At 35.4% G+C, this 20,024-nt stretch overlaps 1 protein-coding gene across 1 annotated transcript in view; it reads left to right on the forward strand.

The window, feature by feature from the left end:
* The window catches only part of LMBRD1 (LMBR1 domain containing 1), a 72,023-nt gene extending 54,980 nt beyond the window's left edge, over positions 1-17,043 (forward strand). Inside the window, exons 14-16 of the mRNA XM_008502297.2 lie at positions 3,781-3,859; positions 15,828-15,919; positions 16,085-17,043. Of these exons, the coding sequence (XP_008500519.1) occupies positions 3,781-3,859; positions 15,828-15,919; positions 16,085-16,204 (291 nt within the window). The 3' untranslated portion in view covers positions 16,205-17,043. The remainder of the gene's footprint in view (positions 1-3,780; positions 3,860-15,827; positions 15,920-16,084) is intronic.
* Positions 17,044-20,024: the final 2,981 nt, after the last annotated feature.

Genomic DNA, 20,024 nt, shown 5'->3' on the forward strand with positions numbered 1-20,024 from the left:
CAGTGGAGGATGATAATCAGAACAAAGCTGAATGTGGTGATAAATCACATTTCAGACATTTTGGACTGTCCAACTTCGTGAAACTCTTGACGTTCTTGTTCTATAAAATCACAGAATCATCTGTGTTGAAAAGGACCTCTGAGATCATAAAGTCCAACCCTTAATCCACTACCACTATGGTTATTAGATCATGGCACTGAGTGCCACATCAGTCTCTTTTTAAAAACATCCAGGGATGGAGAATCCACCACCTCTCTGGGCAGCCCATTCCAATGTCTGATCACCCTCTCTGTAAATAATTTTTTCCTAATATCTAACCCAAACCTCCCCTGACAGAGCTGAAGTCCAAGCCCTCTTCTATAAAATTTAGTTAAGATTTGCCTCTGGTTTTGTTACATCACTTTTGTGTAATTCAAGACTTTGGGGTTTTTAAGTCTCATCTTCTGTACCTGAAGTCTTCAGTTCTTTTATTTCATCTTAATTTGAGTGGAGGCCTGTGTATTTATGTGGAAGTTTGAAGATACACATCACATGCATCTTGAGGGGTTTTATGCACAGCTGTTTGCCTTGATTTGGTATCCTACAAGGAGTAGGCTTTGCTAGCTCTGATCTTGCAAATTTAGACAACTAACCAGATTATGAACATTTACTCAGGTTCAGGCACAATAAAAATCCAGGTATCTTGGTGCACTGTGTGGGGTTAAAACTGTTAAGTTTAACAAAGAGAAAACAGCTGAGCCAGAGTGGCTGGATGGAGAGGTTTAAATGAGACTGAAGTAATTGGGTGCTGCTCTGAGCATTTGGAATACTTCTGTTAGTTTTGCAGAAGGCTATGCCTCTGGGTTGGAGAACTCACTGCTTTAAAAAAGGCAATCACCCATCAACCTTCAGCTAAAAATATTTAATAAACTGTATATGCAGCCTATTATTTCTTTCAGTTTGAAAAGATTAGATGCAGAATACTTTGAGCAAAAGGACTACCAGGAGACACTGAAGCAGTGTGTTAAACATGATAGAGAAGAGGAATCTGAATGGGCCAAGTGGATGTTGTAGAATTGTCACTGCAGGAATTGAAGCATTTAATAAATGCTACTTTTCTGCTGTCTTTACATCTAAATTGTCTGGTAATGGGAAGCTGGTCATCCTGATACCACTGAGCACAGCAATAGAATCACTGTTGAGGACTTGAATATTTGCTGCTTAGGAGATTTAATGCATTTTTATTAATTTTATGCTAGACATAGCTAATACGAAATAAACATTCTTAGGCATGTATAAATTAGCTTAACTTGCCAGAATTAGGGTAGTAGCAGCAGGAAACTAAGCTGAAAATCAGTTTAGTAAAGTGATTTGCTTCTATGGTAAGTTTGTATACTGTTGCCGTGATTACATACTATGTAGGTAGTCTAGAACATCATATAACTATATCTGAATCAATTATGAGCTCAAGTCCCTGCAAGACAGCTTGCTTTTGTTTGGGTTTTGTTTTTTTTTCTTATATTGTAGACTCATTGCATGTTTTTAATTACAGTGCAGAACCATTGCATGTGGGGAGGTAGAAAGGACCTTTCAATTTAATTAAGAATCATATCAAACTGGTCTTAAAACCTTTCAGTGACCTGATAAAATAATCTGTCATGATATAGCTTGCAAACAGCACAAAAGATTGAAAAATAAATAATAAAGACTCTTTGCTTTGTGAATAAAATGGCAGGCAGCATCCTAATTTCGTTCAGTGGGTGAACTCTTGCTACGTCTCACCATAAATTTTGTTAGTTAATGCTTTAATGTAAGTAGAAACTTACTTACTCTAGCTTTGTGTAATACTACATATGCTTTGTTTAATAGATGTGGTTTGCTTTGTGTAGTACTGCTAATATATTAAGGATCTTTAAATTTGGATGTTAGAAATTCTGGCTAGGTAAAAATGAAAGTTATTTTCATCTGATAATTTTGAGATCATTCTTCTCAGCATGGTAAATGTTCTTAATTTCTGTTAGGAAGGGTTAATACCATGAAATGCTTTAATTTACATATCTGATTTCAAATAAGTTTGATTTTTCGTGTCTGTTTTGTGAAAAGGTAGAAAACTTTCAGTGGACCTTTAAAAGGTTTTAACTTGTGTTAGGAGAGAAGAAAGGATTGCTAGAGGAAGCTGGTTTTATGACTTTAAGGTACATTCCAGTGCCTTGAGCTTATGGAAACCATTTACAGTTGAATCCAGATATGTCAGAAGTCTTAAATTACAGGAGTGTTCATGAAGAACAAGAATTATTCAGACCTGGAAAATAGCAGAGCTGCTATCAAAGGAAACCTGCAGTCTGGCTATTGTTATGTGTTGTATTTTAAATTCCTCCTATTTTAAAATCAAAATGAATAAAGGTAAAGAAGAAGACATTCTGAAATGGCAAGGTTTTTATTGTTCTGTGCTTTTTTTGTATTCCTCAGTATAACTGTACAGAATATAATGCTGTTTTTTTGAAAGACTATCTCTAATCTCTATGATTGAGCAGTGTAAGCTTGACAGCCAACAGGAGTACCTCCTGGAGCTGGACTCCTGCTAAACGTGCACTACATAGTTGAAATTGCATGTAATGTGTTCTCATCTTATTGCTTGTTTCTGCACATTGTTCTTTTATTTTTGGTTCCAATTTATCTCCCGATTTCTGTGCCTAGTCATATTCCTTTTGGATTAATTTCTTCTAAGGCAGTAGTGATTTCTATGCTTCCATGATGAATTTAAGTGTTCTTATAAACTGTTGCGCTTTTTTGGGTAGGTACTTGGTTGTTTTCCTTGAATGTTCAGAGTGAAAGCTGAATTTACTCAATAGAGATGAACTTCGTCAATTATGTTGTCAGAGAAACACTTGGTTTTATGTGCCATCTTATACTGATTTCTGGTGGGTTTTAAGGGGCAGGTTTTCTTCAGCCAGAAGGAGAACAGATATTGACTTTATAAAGGTTTGGGGGTTTTTTTGTTTCTTTGGTTTGGTTTGGTTTGGTTTTTTTTTGTGTGTGTGTTTGGTTTGGGTTTTTTGGGGGATTTCTGTTTAGGAAGTGATGGGGGTGAAGTTAAGTACAGTAGATATGAGACCATTTAAGGTGGGTTAGTGTGGGAAGAAATCACTGAAATACAAAGGATTTACATTGAATTCTGTTAAAATTACTCTCTGACTATTTAAAAGTGTGGTACACAGAGTTCATGTAGTCTCTGAAAGGGCAAGTTTTGTGAAGACTTGAGACATTTAAAGAGGAATATTTGGGTATTAAGTAGTTCACTTCAGCATAATTTGTTGTCTTTTACTCTGGCTATCTTAAGTATATTGGATACTAAATCATATATACACACACACACGTGTGTGTGTGTGTGTGTGTGTATATATGGCTTTTAGACCAAAAGTAAATAGAGTTCAGTAGCATTATGCAAGTCTAACACTTCCATTGTGTCTTCATCACCAAAGCTGCATTCCAAGTTCATTTTATGTTTTGTTAAAAGGTTTAATTTCAGACATAGTTTCTTCACAAATCTTCAAAAAACACAAGCTATTACTTTTTTTAAATGAAAGCATATTTAGAAATGTTCTTTTTGTACCACTTAGAATTCCTCTGTACAAACTGTTCAAAAACCACTTTAGTCCTTTTAAATATTGTAAGCGATTTGTCAAAGCCTTTTTTATAAAATTAAAGATTTATTGGGAGATGTTTGTTTCAGAAGCTAACTGTGTATGGAAGAGCACTACTGGTAGACTAGTGTACTGATTTTCCATATTTATAATGCAGAGTAATAAGACAGTTGATGGCCAGCCAAGGAATGTGACAACATTTGTATCTAAAGACTGTGATGCAGATGCACCTGAAGGTAAGAAACTAATTTCTTCTTTCCTTTGCATATGTGCATGATTTTCTGTAATAAAGCATTCTGTCTTTTCATGGCTTTGGAGAGACTTTGTTCTAACTTGAAGCTTTTATACACAGCTATGTCCAGAAAACAGCTTGCTTACAGCCTACCTAATTCATTTTAAGAAATTACTATTTTTAGTAGAAACTACATGCAACCATGCATTCTAATTGATTTTAAAATCTTCCACTTGCTCTTAGGTGTATGTAGAAGACCTTAAAAGTAAACACTCAGAATAGTATTTGGAATGTCACTTGAATTCATATACTTATACAAATATGCAGTGTATTCAGGAAAATTAGGATCTGAACTTCTTATTGCAATGTCAGAGATTCCTAAGAGAATTCAGCAGTTTTTATTCAGATATAAGTAGGGGCTGTTCCTTGAGCAACAGCACTGGTGGAACTTGGTGTCTTAGGCTCTTCCTGTAATTTTTCCAATCTATCATGACCTATGATTTCCAGCATTGGTCTTGCTCATCTGTGTTATTAGCCATCCCTTTTTGACCAGTTATTTAGGCAGAAGATATGTTCTGGATATTCTGGAGCTGTGCGTAGTGCATCTTGCAAGCAGATGGATAGTCGTGGAACTTCCTATCCATGCAGACCTTAATGTTGGATTTTTTGAGGGAATGGTAATTTTTTATTTGATTTTTATTCCTCAGTGAAACTTGCTAAAGCTAGGAATGAGTTTTAGCCTGGTTTTATTAAAAAAAAAAAAGAAATCAGACTAGATTTGGTTTTTACAGTGTTGTCTTTCCCTTTCCTTCCTCTCTGCATATAAATAATTCTTGCACAGTTTGAATAGCACTAGCTATTGTACTGTTGCTATTACTTTTTTATATTATGCTATATTACTATTGCTATTACTATTGTACTATTGCACTATTGCTATTGTAATACTGATACTTCTGTTTGAGGTCACATTGATTTTATTTTTTTTTTTAATATCTTGTTTGAAAAATTGATCTCAGCAAAAGATATGGCTCTTAAAATGGTCCAGATTTTTTCAGGCTGAAGCTGTCTATTGTTCTTACTCTGCCAAACTTTGAGGTTTTCTGCATAATGAGAATTTCAATTATGTATGTATTTATATAGTTAGAAAAATGCTTGACCGTATTTGATTGATAGAAAAGATGTATTTGTTTGTATTCATCTTATTATCAGTATTCTGTAGCTACTTAATTTTGACTTTGCTTCTAGAAGCTCTTAGCAAATCCTCAGGTTTTCTCACTTGGGTGATTGTGAGAGAATTTTTAATTTAAAAAAAATTTTTTTACTAGACCTTATTACAATATTCCAATAGTTTAAGTGTGGCTACAATGAAGATGGAGGCTCCCTGTTTACAATGAGTCACATGGATAAGATGAGGGGTAATGGGCACAAAGTGCTCCTGGGCAGATTGATTTAATACAAGAGGAAAAGTTTTCATTATGAGGATGGACAGTCAGACATTGGCACAGTCTCCCAGGGGAAGTGATAGATTCCCCTACTTTGCAAAGTTTTAAGTCTCAGCTTGACAGGGTGCTGAGACATCTCACTTAAAAAATCAAGGGTTGGACCAGATGATCCTTGATGTCCCTTCCAACCTGACATTCTATGATTCTAGTGAGGACAGCTGGACCATTGGTTCTTTGTTACAAGTTTCTTAGGCTGTCATCTCTTTTGCAAGGTACTTCCCCTGTATTCAAACATCTTCAAATTCAGTCTGTAGGTGTTAATCTGTTCCTGGTGGTTTGTATTATTTCCCAAGGGGGATGGATTTTTCTTTTAATCTCCATACTTTATATAAATTCATCCACCTTTATTCTGTGATGCTCCTTTTAGATTTATTGCAGTTTTAAGTGTTTTGACTTTGACTTTTAAGTGTTTCACTTTAGCAAGTGTCATAATTCAATTAATACTTAAGCTGCCATTTTTTTTGTGATTAAAAATAGAAATTCTGCTGTGTTAGCATTTAAGAGAGCAAAATATTTCATATTTCAAAATAAGAACTTGGGGTTGTATAGGTCTTTGTTTCTTGTAAAAAGCTCCTCACCTTGGCTTAGTATTTGCTGGGAGATTATACTCACTGGCATTGATAAGATCATTGACTTTTCTCAGAGAAAATAAAAAGTAGTCTGGTTTCTTCAAATTTGCTTAACTCTAGGAACTGGTGCTGGACTGAAATAAACTTCATGTATTCCACCTGTGCTTGGTATTTGAGTACTTCCAATACTTTTTTTTCTAACTGGCTTTGATAAATGATAACAAAGCTGATGCTTAAAAGCAGTATATTAATGTGTTGAGCCCAAGAGCTGGCCAGTGTACATGATTGCATTGGTTTGCCATCACTAACATGTATTGTTGCACTGGATATCTTTGAGTCATATTCTTTCTTAATCGAAAAGAGATGGAGAAGTTATTGATATGCTGTCCTACGATAGCCTCGTATAAATAGAAGATTAATGGATATTTCTTAAATATGAATGTTAATATGATCAGAAGGCTATAGTGCAATTCTATTAACAGGTACAGTCAGGCCATTAGAGTTTTTATAAAATAAATGTTCCTTTTGTAATGTTCAACTTCAAAAATAAAAGAGCTGCATTAGTGAAAGCACTTTATACACTGGGTCATAGCAGTCAATTTTAGAAATGGACCTGTGTTGCTTGCCTTGGAATACCTGCCACTTTTAATAGCTGGTAATGAAATCTAAAAATAAATTTTGTAGCTACTGCTTTTATGCTCTGTGGTCATTTAGAATATGTTGAAAACTGAAATTTATTTTGGTTTTAAAGATACTAGACACAGAGCGAAAATAGATGCAACTGATTCCAAATCAAGATAAAGGTTGTCCAAGCACTTGTAGTTTTAATGACCTCTGGTACTAGAGTTTTATCTTATGTAAACCACTGAACTGGAACTAAATGCAGATATTGGTTTGTATTCTCAGCACTTCATTTTGCTTTTTATAAACTGTATTAATTCTCAAATGTGTTTTTTTCTTTAAACATAAAACAAGCTGACCTTTTAATGGCTGTGCTGATAGATAATTTTAAAGCAATCTGCTCTGTTTTATTGAGTACTTGGATGCTGTAGATTTTATCTCTACTTACTGTAACTAAGTACATTTTTTTCTTTTTGAGATGGTAGAAGAAACCTGATCTGATCTTATTACAGCATCTAATACTCGAAACACTTCAATACTCTTGAAATCAGGCTTTAATGGGCAGTATTTTCTATATTAGCATTTCAGACTAGTGATGGGCTTGATGGAAAGGACAGCTATACTTTCTGAAGAAATGTAAGGCAGTTAAAATAGTCTTATAAAAACCACACTCAAGTATTTAAGGAAAAATAAATAATTTTAGGGGTTTCAGCATCATGTTGTCTGCTTTTATGCAGCTAAACTTATCTCTATTTACTCCTGATATGCAGAAAGTGATGCTGCTTTATACTGAATGCCAGGTTCCATGACAGCATAACTATATAAAAAAGAACAGAAGCCACAAAGGAATTGAGCAGGTTATATCATTACCTCCATAAAGTATTTCTAGTTACAGCTAAATATCTTGCACAAAAGGTGTGTGTTCGGGTTAACATGGACTTCTAAAAAGCTTTTTCAGTCATCTTTTGAAGCAGGAAATTAAATGCATTTGTTATAGGCAAAATTAGCATCAGTTTTCAGTGTTCAATACAGTTAAGCAAAGACCTTGTTTGATCATGGTTTTCAGGGACTAATGCCAGCTGAAATGATGGATCTGCAGCTTGGTTGAGCTTATGGTGAAGCAAAGGAGTTCAATTAAATGACTCTTGCATCTGGACTGATGCATTGGCAACTTGGTATAGGTTTAGCTAAACAGGTTAATGAGGTTAAATGTAAATGAGCAATGACTCAGCAGCAAGCCTGTGTACAAGACTTCTTGCAGCTTTAATTATGAGATCTGATAAGCACTATCTGCTTCTTACTAGACCAGAAAAACGTAAGTTTTTTAAGCGTTATTTACTTTAATTGCATAGGATTCTCTAAATCCCTCTTGACTTGGATTCTCTCATTTCCTTAATAGGGAATATGAGCCTTACCCAAGACCTGCTAAATGCAGTCTATCTGCTGTGCCTTTTATGTAGACCTGCACTGACTTCAACTGAATGTAAAGTGGGAAAGGAAAAAGTCATCTCCATTTCTAAAGGCTTTGAACTAAGTAGAATTTACTGTGCTAATTAGCTATGTGCCTTCTTTTAGGACACTCCGGTCAGCTTTATTTTAGCTTGAAGACTAGATTTAGACATACGTTGGAAAGGAATTTCAAATATGAATGCAAAAACAATAGTATATTTGTTTCAGAGAAATCCAGGAGGCATGCAAAGTGACAGCACAAGTTGCTGAGAACCTTCAATATTTGTAATTCAGTATTAAATATCTTATGGTCATCAACTACTTCTTCCAGTCTGTTGTATTAAATGAAATAGTTTGAAAAATTATAAAAGGCTAAACCAAAAGGCTAAGTGAGGATTTTAACAAGGGCTTAATCCATTTTCCTGTTACTGAGTGACCTTACCAGTGCTTTACCCTGAATCTCTACTTATAACAACTGCTACTGAAGTCCTCTGTAGTAATGAGAACTCAGTGTAAATAAACATAATGGTGTATATTTAACTCCAGAGAGGTCTGTTTGTCCCACCACAGTGGATAGATACAAGCTGCTCTGAACTGCTGGGGTAATCTAATTATCTTTTTATCTTGGTACAGACAGTTGATGAATTCACTATATAATATGCTCAAGAAAAGCAATGCAGAAAACTCATCCTCTAGCTCATCCTGTACATCTTCAAACACAGCTTGCCTTAGAGAATTAGGAAGGGTCAATTCATGAAGATGGTAATTTTTTGCTTCATAGGACACATGCCCTGCAGCTAGATGGGATTTGCACTGTCCAGTGTCTTTTGTCCAATCTGCACTACATAAGAGAAACAGGAATTGATGACAGGCAATTGTATCATTACGTGTCTGAAGGAGGCAAAAGATAGGAAAGGATAGAGATGAAGCTATTGTTTTCAGGGCATCATTAATGAGAAAATCACCAATTCAGAATTTAGTGTTTAGTCTTAAGTTTGACTCTTCAATGATTGCCATAAATGGGTTTGCTCTTCAGAGAATACATAAGATGTTCCAGTTGAAAAGTTGTCCTCCTTTGTCAAATGCTTCTTTGAGTATGAGCTGGCTATAAAAAATTTGGTGTAAGGACATAATCTGAGGTACTCTGTAAAGATACTAAGAGGTCAAGATGAATATGTTAAAATGTTTTTTTCTCCCCATCCCCTGAGTTCTTTTCCAGTGTAGTATTATCTCAGGATGGGGAAAACATAGGACAAGTATCCTTCTTAAGTGGTTGGCTGAAGACAGTATGAGGCAAGTAGAAAGGATGTCACTGAGATTAACATTGAAGGTCAAGTGGTATATGCTTGTAGTTTCAAGGAGAAATCTTAACTGGGGTAAGTTGAAGCTTGTACTAAAGTGGTACTGGAAAAAGGGGTAGGTAGCTAATGGAAGGTCTTTGATTAGGATGAAAATGGCATGTTATGTTGTCTGACTGCTTTCTTTCATAAATCTTGTATCCTCATTCATCACTAGTGTATTGCCTTTGAAGTTTATAAATATCTGTGTCTTCTATATAAGAAGTGTTTGCCTTGAGTTACTTAAAAATAAGGTGTTTAAGGGAGACTCAGGAAGCCCCTCTTGCAGAAGTTCAGATTGAAATCAGCAGTTTAAAGGCAAGAAATGGCAATTACATAGCTTGTGTTCAAATGCATCTGGCCAGTGTTTGTAATTAACCTAAATTGCACATAGCGTTTCAAAAGGTATCTAATGTCAAGTGAAATGCAGAGTGCACTTCTCTCTGCAGGTTCATTTGGGGGTTTATTGCTTCCCTGTAGAAAAAGGACAGTACCTCTGTTTGGAATTAACATGACTTCAGATTTTAGTCATGGGTTAATGATGCACTTAATGATACACTTTTTCACCATACACATGGCTATATAGCATGAGTATTACAAATTTCCATTGTAATGCTGCAGTAGCTCTGCTAGGATCAACTCCAAATCTAATATGGCAAAAAGGAGGACTGATAAGCTCTTTGTGGAGGGAAGTGGTGAGAATTCTTGCTGATGTTTAGCTTAAGCTTGTTTTTGCTTACCTCAAAGATATGGTACTCTTTTTGCATCTGAATCCTGTATTGGCTGTTCCTGCATGCTGCTTTATACAAATCTGACTGTTGGAAAATGGTTATGTGACCTAAATCATGCAGTAGGAGATTGCTCTCATTACTTAGCATTCAGAAACTGACTAGTGCTCTCTTCTTTCAGCACAAAATCTCAGATCTTACTGGGAGTCTATTTATGCTATGAATGGAACCTATGGAACTTATGTTTTTTTGAGTCATTTAATGTAAACATTCATAGTGTGTAATTATAATTAAGAAGCTGTATGACTGACAACTGCATTAGTTCATGTACTGCAAAGTAACTGCAACTAGTTATTCTTTATTCAGACTTGTAATTTCTGTAACAAAGTCAGATCTGACTGTTTCTTATAAAACCACTTACTTCCATTGATTACATAGTTTTCTGTCTTTCTAGTTTTGTATTAGATTGGATTTGATCTGCTGATATGCCATATGAGGTATCAGATGCAAACTGTCTGTGGCTTGAATCACTGTAAAAAGAGGAGTTTAGTGTCTAAATGATAGGTTGTGTCATAGGTTTTTCCAAGTTCCTCATTAGTCCCTGGTTTCCAATTCCCTGGCACCTCCATAGTCTGCTAAATCTTTTCCTGTGGCAGGACTTGATTCCAAACTTACTGTGCAGCTTTTACTGAGTAACGCAGGGTTTGGGGCTAGGCTGTTTACCATCTAGACTTTTGGTTTCTACATAGCTTTAAGGTGCCATCTCGTTACCATTTCCAGCTAAGCAAAAATGACCAAACAAAAAAAAACAGCAAAAAACAAGTGGGATGAAATAACAGGCAGCCTTTTGTGCCTGTCTTAGACCTATATTTAAAAAGACTGTAGACAACTGCAAACCATCATTTAACATCATGAGTGATTTGATACACATGCTTCTGTATTGTGCTGTTGTACTTTCAAAGAGCTGTCAGCTTAAAATGTTGGAAGCTTGGTGATTCACATCTCTTAAGTGGTAAGCTATTGTAGTTACATACAACCAGTTGAGAAATGTTTTCAGATCCTTACTATATGTGAATAAACCAATTCCAGTAGCATGTTTTCCAACATGTTTACAGTCTGATAATGGATCAAAGGTGTACATTTGTTGCAGAGTTAACCTTGGGGCAAGTGGTGGTGAAGCTGTAATACTTAAATTATTGTGCAAGCTGACAGAGCAACAACTTGAAGATTGAAGCAATTTCTGGGAAAAACAAATTAGTTAAGGGAAAGGGATAACTGGCATGGGATGCCGCAAACTAAAAATTGTAGAAGCTTTGTATAGCAGATTTATATTTAGCTAGTGAAATGAGAAGCAGCAGAGAAAGATTGTGAAGTGCAAAGAAAAGACTCAACAGCTAAATGAGGCTCTATTTTTTTGTGTTTCTGTGTCTATGTATATATCAGAGCCCTCCCCAATAATTATATAGGATTCTGATCTCTCAACACAGATTTACTCTACAAGTGGAAGTGTCACAGCTTTGTGAGAAAAACAAGTTGGATGCTATGCACTCATTAATATGACATGGCTGTATGAGTTTTACACCATTAGATATTACTTGGTTTCTTATCTAGGTGAAGTGTCATGGTTTCTCATCGGCCATTGACATCCTTGTACAGTTTCTTTGTTGAGGCAGAGTTCCTTAATTTTTGGTTAGTTTGGTTACTATAAAGTGAATGCACTTCGCATGCTTTTGCCAGTAAACTGTTGAATTGCAAGACAAAATTAAAAGACTTTTATTCTGTGTACTTTATAGCCACATGTAGGCAATCCATGTGTCTTACACCTTTCCATAGTCTTTCATAAGTGGTAGGAGTTAGAATATGCTTTTCTTTTCCAAGATGAGATATCCAATGAAAAAAATTCCTTTTATTTTGAAGTTCAAGAAAGCATTACACATTCTGCTGCAAAAATATGCTGTCATTGTAAAAGTAACAAGGCTTCTTCAGAGCCCTTAGTTTACATTTATGGGTTGCTTAAAGGGTATAGTGATCTGGGAATCATTCTCCCATCCATTAAACATATGCTATTGTAGATCTTTCAAATAAAATAAAACATAAGCCAAAGGCTGCTTCATCTTCTGCTGTTGTTTGGCCTCTGGTAAAATAAAGGCATGTTTCTCTGTGGACATTTTCAAGCATGGAATCTTTGTCCTGTTCTTGACCTTGAGATGATAGGAATCCTTGTGTTTTTCTCAATTTAAAATACTGATCTCGGTGTCTGATACTACCTGTAGGTGCCAGTTAACATCCAGAAAGGTGTTTAGGTGTGGTGTGTCTAACTCTGTTCCAGTAGTTACTGCATCTGCAACCAACCACCCTTGCTTTAGTAGTTTATTCTCTTTGTCAAAGTGCATTTTAGTTCTGTTGCAGGAAGGCGATAGTAGTAAGAAAACCCAAGCATCTTTAAAAATGATTTAGAGGCAGGGTTTTGGTTTTGGTTTTTTTTTTTTAATGTAATGTAAAACTTACTTGGCCCATAGGAATGCTGTACATTCTGTGAAATAACATTCTGCTTGTCTTAAATCACACAAGCCAAGTGAATGGCTTGGAATACCATTCACACAGGAATGACAGTAAATAGTAAAACAGGTGTGTCAGTATGTCTCAGTAGTACAATGAGAAAGAATATCTGCAAATCAGTAAAAGCCTAAAAAGAATGCATTTAATGTCACAGCCATTGAAGTGCTGCAGAATCTGAGTTAGCAGAGATGTGCATTAGCCATTGTTCCATATAAATGTTCCTGTCTAAATTACAGGATTTAAACTCAGTAGGGGCACCACGTTAGATGCAGGCCCAGAAGTAATGCCTATAAAGAATTCAGGTTTTGCTTTAATTACACTTTCCCAGGTCAAATATTAAATCTTTTGGAACTTGATGTATAATTTAAGTTTATGAGCACACCAAACCCTTTCCTGAAGTTCAAGTTGCAAGTTGGACTGCAAGCAGTAGTTGGTTTTTGCAACACAGCATTTGAATGATTGGCAGCAGAGCATATGAAACATCAAGTGTTGTTGGCTACCTGAAGTCATGTCTTTCCTTTCCTGCTTTTAGGGTTTGAAATGTGTAATGCTTATGTATTCTAGCACAGTAAACCTGCATGTTTTCCTTGGGAAGTAGGTTGGAGTGTATTTTAAGTAACTAAGTTCTGCTTGAAACTGGGCATGTAAATTTCTTGTCTGTAGATGGTATTTCAAGGGAGTGGGAAAATAGGCTCCCTCTGAATTGTACCATCCCGTGTGTTTGACCTCTGCTCCCTATTTCTGCCTAGTTTTATTTAGAGGATATAATCTACTTCATTTCTAAGTGGATTAATGAAGAGGTAAAACAAATGTGTATGTTAGTATTGACCTCAAAGAATGCCAATGTTTTTAAATTGTTATTCAAAATGGTTTCTAACTCTTCCCTTAGGAACTGTTTCCTTCTATGTACTTTTGTGAAAGCTCATTGTATCTTGAAATGCAGTAAAGACCTCTGTATGATCCTTAAATTCTCAAAAGTTGAGATTTTATTGCATGAAATTACTTCTTAGGCTTTAAGATTTGTTTATCCTTCATCTTAAATGCGATAATTTTCTTCTTGGAAGAAGCCTGTGTTTGAAAATATTCGTGCACTGAGCCTAAGGATTTTCTGATTCACCAGAGTGAAAAACTTCAGTCATCCTCTGCTTAAAAAAAAAATCTGTCTTTAATTTTGGCTGTGTGGCTTTGTTCCATAGCTGCTATTATGTAATATGCTGTATTATTAAAGTGGTGGCAGTTATGTATTGGAGGCTTGGTAGCTTTCCACATATGCTTTTGTTCTAAATGATCAAGATATGTCAGTAATATTAACAATGATCATTCTGGAAAACAAGTAATTATCTTTATTCAGGTTATTCATTATAATCTAAATTATATCATTTGCCTGAATAAGGTGATTAAAAATGTCATGTCAGCTTATTTGGTAATATCTTCATTCAATAGGAGTAACTAAAATTTAGTTATCTGAACTTGGGACACATCCTGTAGACATGTTCTCTCAAGGTCAAACTGTTCTAAAATATTTACCGTCATCTATTTAACCCAATTACTGTAGAGAGCCATCTGAAAGTCTTTTAGCTGTTTTTTAATTTGAGTAACCAGCTGGAGAGCTGCAGATGGTGTTGATAATGCTATCAGCAATTATGAAGCTTCTTCACTTCCAGTATTTTTTACTTTGTCAGAAACTTCACCTTTTCTATGGGCATGCCAGCAAATAAAAGAATGTTGCAAGTGGTCTACTACTTCATGGCTTTTTTCTAATTAGGGCAGGATAAGTATTTGCCTAGCAGGGTAACTACTATTGCCTGGTGTTAAAGAGGTGAAAGAGGGGAAGAAGGCAATGACAGAACCAAAACAGTTTTCTCTGCATAACTGAGACCTAGGCTGGAAAAAAAGGAAAGATTAGTTCAGCCAGATCCCTTCCCTGTGCTTTTACTCTGTGCTAGTGGAGAAGCATATTTTCTCTAATGAAGCTGTTATGCACTTTGATTATATACAGAATGTGCCTTGTTGTATTGTGTTATTATTTGTGTCCAGTAGTTGTGAGTGAAATCCCAGTTAACCTTTTTTTTTTTTTTTTGCTGATACTGTGCAATAGATACCAGAAATAATTCTTCTGCATAAAGTAGTATTTAACTTGGTATTTTTAATTGTTCTGTATAACTATATATCAATTATAAGTCATTGGAGAAGTGTTGAAGGAACAGAGTTATTTCTCTGTTTAGATACAGTCATAGTAGACACTGTAGGGATTTGATCTGGGGGTTAAGAGGAGGATCATCTTGACAAGGACGTGGTATTATTAAAGCAGAAGTTATCTAATGTGGAAGTTGAGTCTTTAAAATATTTACTTTCAGAAACTGATGATTGTCATCTTGCTAGCTTGTGACATGGCTGCTAAAAGTTAAACTATATAAGCATATCACTCACAGCTTTAGGAGGTAGGAAGTCTGTACTTCACCTACACCCCTGGGGTAATTCCAGATCTGAGGTCAGAACTGAGGGCAGAACAGACAAACTCTGGGTTCAAATTGCTTAGATACCAATTTTTGCTCTGAAATGAGCGTTAGGTAGAGTCTGAAGCACAGTAAATGAGCAAAATAGGAGATGACATTGTACCTTGGCATGGACTCTTTTAGGAGAGATCAGTCATCTGGCTTGCATGTCCTGTGGGCTGCTCTCTGATGGGAGCTCTGGAATGTTACAGGCTCAGAGGCCCCTACCAGCCTTTGTGCTACCTCTGTGCAATCTTAAAGAAGGCCCAGTTTGTGGTGGGTGGTTTTGCCTACATGACTCAATATTGTAGTTGACTGATTTATACAAAATGTATGAAATCCTTGTAGTGATTTTTTTTTTCTTCAGAGTACTCTAATGAGGTTTTTAGTACAGAATCTGCTTTCTATCTCCTTAGGGCTACAGTTTATCTAAAGTGGAAAGTGAATAATTCCAATCTGTGTCAGAATAAATGACACATCTGCAGGAGAAAGTATACCAAATATCAATTGAGTAACTTGTGTAACTTTCACCTTAATGTTACCTGTTTTCACATTCACTCACATGTGATAATTATCCCACTTTGTATACCTGTTTGGCAGAGGAAAGTAAAATTGATTTAATGGAGTGTAATTATTCTTTGGAGCTGAATACTCCCCAAAAGTGTTCATTTTCTTGTTCTGCATTAGTAAGTGCTATTTGCTTTCTTTCTAGATCAGTGTATTGTTACTCGAACATACCTCTTTCTTCATAAATTTTGGTTCTTCAGTGCTGCCTATTACTTTGGAAACTGGGCTTTCATTGCAGTAAGTACTTTAATTATAGATATCACTGCATCAGGTTGAATAATTTGTAATAGTTGTCATTGAATCATTTGCATCTCCACACTGCCATTCAGTTTAACACATTGTCATTTTATAGCCTTTAACTGAATAGCTAACTTTTACTCTCTTACTACTTTAAATTTGCAGGTGTTTCTAATTGGATTAATTGTTTCGTGCTGCAAAGGCAAGAAATCAGTCATTGAAGGTGAAGTGGATGAAGATGATTCAGACATGAGTGATGATGAACTGCCTGTTTATTACCATTGATAGCCTTTTACCATCAAGAAAAATGTAATTTAAGCTTATGTTGAAAGTCATACCCATGTGGAATTGGTATCCAAATAAGCATCTTTGCACCTGTAAAAATAGGGGAAATAAGTGTACTCAGAGGGATAATAAACTTAATTTCTCTTTGAGTATTATTGTTATAGCAGAACAAATATTGAAGCTGGGTTTAAATAATATATAGAAAAGTTTTATGATTAAATGTATATATAACTTCCTGATGCATAATTGGAACTATTGTAACTATCTCATAACTTGTGGTTCTTTTCTGTTAAGTTTTCTAATTTTGCACCTAACTTTTTTATTCAGTATCATAAATAAAAATAGGTACAATTCTGCAAAACACCTGGTGTAAACATTGCTGGAAAGATTTGGATGAGGTTTACAGTTCCAGGAGGATAAAACTTAAGTTTTGAGTTAATTTTACTAGCATTTCTGGGATTCCCACATAAAGCTATAATGAGCGAGAGACTTCCCTTAAAATCTGCCAAAACCAGAAGAGTAATTCATTTTCATACTGTTATTGCCATGGAGTTACTATGGTGATCCTCAGGTAACTATGAGGTGGCTTTTGGTGAAAATGGTGAAAATGACATTACTCAGTGTTGCAATGTTTTAGTGCAGTTCAGTTACCATATGTCTGTGTGGCTTCGTATTAACAGGTGGAATAATTAAGATGTGATTAAATTTTTATGTATTTTTCTCTATAGAGCAAATTGTCTTGTTTGACATTTTCTTTCAATATATAATGTAAATGTTGTCAAACTTGTTTACAAACCAATATGTTTATATAAACACAGTTCATAAATATTTGTCATTCATGTTTTCTTTGTAATGTTGTTTTAGCTACATAGTTACTGAGTTGTATTTTTGTGGCTGAAAAATATCTTCAGATATCCATTTTACACTCACAAAGAAAAATGTTTACAAGTTTTTAAACTTCTAATGCTATCTAAGAGAAATTGTAGTCTGTGCAAGCACATGGAGTTATAACAGGTAATCTTTTTATAAGACTGTTAAATAATTATTGAAATGTAGAGAAATTATTAATATAATCTGCTTTGATGTTTCCAAACTCTATTTCAAAAACAGTCTGCCTCACAGTATTTCAGAGCAGCAGCCTCCCAGGAACTTCTGAATTATAAGATGGTTTCAGTCTTTGAAGAAGTCTCAGGTGAGTAGGTGAGTTGCTTAATGTATGAATACAGAGAACTGATGTTTGGACTCTTACAGGAAGATGCAAAATTGGTGTATTTTAACAAGCCTTCTGTGCCACCTGTTCCAATAATACACATCTGTATGTGGCAACCTGAAAGTCTGATAACAAAGCTTGATCATAAGCTGCAAATAAGCAGTTAAGTCTGCTCATCTAATAACACTACATCATTTGGCTACCAGTGAGGCATTTGAAAGGACAGAAATGTATTTGAACAGTGATAGGAGGTATTGAAACTTGACCAGGCTGTCTGAGCTCCCTTTGACTAGAATCAGCTGAATGTTATTTAAACATGACCATGGGGAAAGGCGTGCAAGGGATTAATTATAAGAAGTCCAGATAACTCAAACAGAAGGTGGAACCTGATGTTGACTGTCTGGAAGCTGCATCCAGAGGGTATCAGGAAGATGGAGTATACTTCATTGTGGATGCCCTGCTGCAAAACTTCTATGAACTAATCCAAATAAAATTAACTGCTCAGATAAGTTGTCCTCTTTTTTGTGTTTTTTCATGTTTTACCTTCAGCTTTTACCAATGATTAATATTGCTTTCTTCTTTAACTGTATCACATATGGATTTGTTTGTTAGTTTTTCTGGGTATAAGATTGGGATGTGATACTCGGTTTTGCAGAGTTGCATCCATTCTATCTTGGCTTCTTAGTGGGGGGGTTGTTGCTTGTCTAGGGAAGACAAGCAGGAGAGAGTTGATTTCATGCTGTGGCTTGCATGTTGCATGCAGCCTGAGGGTTCACTGATCAGGTGCTTGGCCAGTTGCTGTGTTTTGGACTTGATGATCTTTGAGGTCTTTCCAACTTTATTCTATACTGCAAATCTCCCCTGTTTCCAGGCTTGTCTCTTTAATTGGAAGAATTCAGTATTGCTTTTTTAACCCAAATGTTAACCAGATTTACAACTATCCCATTACTAGATGCAGCTAGCAAAAAGCAAGCTTCTGCATGAGAGTTCACGTTGTTTCAGGTATTTGTTTCCATCCTTTGTAATACAAGTAGTACGTAACTAAGCATTTATAATCAGAATTTTCTTCACCTGTCACATCATCACTAAAGTTTCTCAGGAGTTCAATGAAGCATTTGACTGACCAGCTTTTAAAAGACTTTGCATGCAATAATGCAATTGCAATGAAAATACACTCAAGAATTAATTTCTAATCAACATTTTGTATGATGGAAAGTTGGCATTTTTAACTGTATTGTGTCTTTAAAATGAGCTAGAGATGAAGTTTGTGATAGACTCAACAGCTGGATTTTGCATCCAGTATCAGCCAATGAAAAAAAAAAAGTGAAATTTGATAGCCCTTGCTCAAAATACTTGACTTTGATCCATACTTATAGGAAATTTAAGAAACAGAATTTCCAGTGTATTCTTTCCTAATTGTCTTTTGTGCTGTCTTTGATAAAATAATTTCAAGTAAAACAATTACTTTCCTTTTGTAAGGTTATCCCTGCTGTGGCAGCACTTATATGATGGGTATACTTTAGTCATTTAGCTTTTCACCATGAAATTATAGTCCAGAGTTATCTGCAGCTTTTGGAGCGAATTGAACTTTCCTGTCATGTTGTTACGCAGTATTCTACCTTGTAAATAACTGTATAACCCTTTCAACTGACTCTTCAGAGGCTTAATTTATTTGGTGGTCTGAAGTCACTTTGAAAGCCATCAATTGTTTCACTGCTTTGATTGTACAAATGATATTCCAAATCCATCTCTCTAGTGTGAGCTTTCAAAACTTCTGAATAGGTGAAGTGGTATTGTCAGTCCTGGCTTAAGTGATATATTTTGTTGTTGTAGTTTCATAGTCAGATTCTACCATGTTTGAGGCTCATGATCATTTAGAAACTAATGAGCCTTTATTCTTGTTAACACAAGTACAAAGCATGGTCACCAGAAATATGTTTATTAACATTCAGCAGAAACACTCATCTCCTCATGTTGCTGTTTGTCCGACAGTGCTTAGTGGTTTATCTAGAATTACAAATCAGAAATATAATAAAGCCTGTAATAATATGTTTAAGTTTTGAGCTGAAAACAGGCATTTTACAGTGGATTTCCTGCTGATTGTCAGAAATGAGCAAAAAAGCTTTCCTAGTAAAGAAACATCTGCTACTTTTTTGTATTTTCTTCTTTAACTCCTGGAAAAGATTACAGGGTAGACTAGAGATTCTGCACTGAACACAGTACTCTGAGGTAGAGTATACCTGGAACAGGGTCCTGCCACATAGAATGGTAACTTTGTGCTCAGATAAGGTTGACTAAAACCTAATAGACAGTTTCAATGTTCGTGTTATGTCTGAACAATCAGTGCAGATTTAAGTCTTCAGGTTGCCTGACACTGCTTAGAAATCGTGTTTCTTGGGCTTACAACTGTTTTTTTACTTGATGTTGTCAATGCAAGTTGCTGAGTTGGACGGTGGCCTACAACACCATTTTGAAGAACACTACCCTCTTATAGAAACTGTCATGTGGTTTATTATAAAATACTGATAACTGGTGGTGCTCATAGCAGAGCTACAGTTGTAGGTTTCAAGAACATTATTTAAGTGTGGAAGATAACTTATATTCATGTAA

Source organism: Calypte anna, chromosome 3 (genome assembly GCF_003957555.1).
Source record: "Calypte anna isolate BGI_N300 chromosome 3, bCalAnn1_v1.p, whole genome shotgun sequence".
NCBI classification, from domain to species: domain Eukaryota; kingdom Metazoa; phylum Chordata; class Aves; order Apodiformes; family Trochilidae; genus Calypte; species Calypte anna.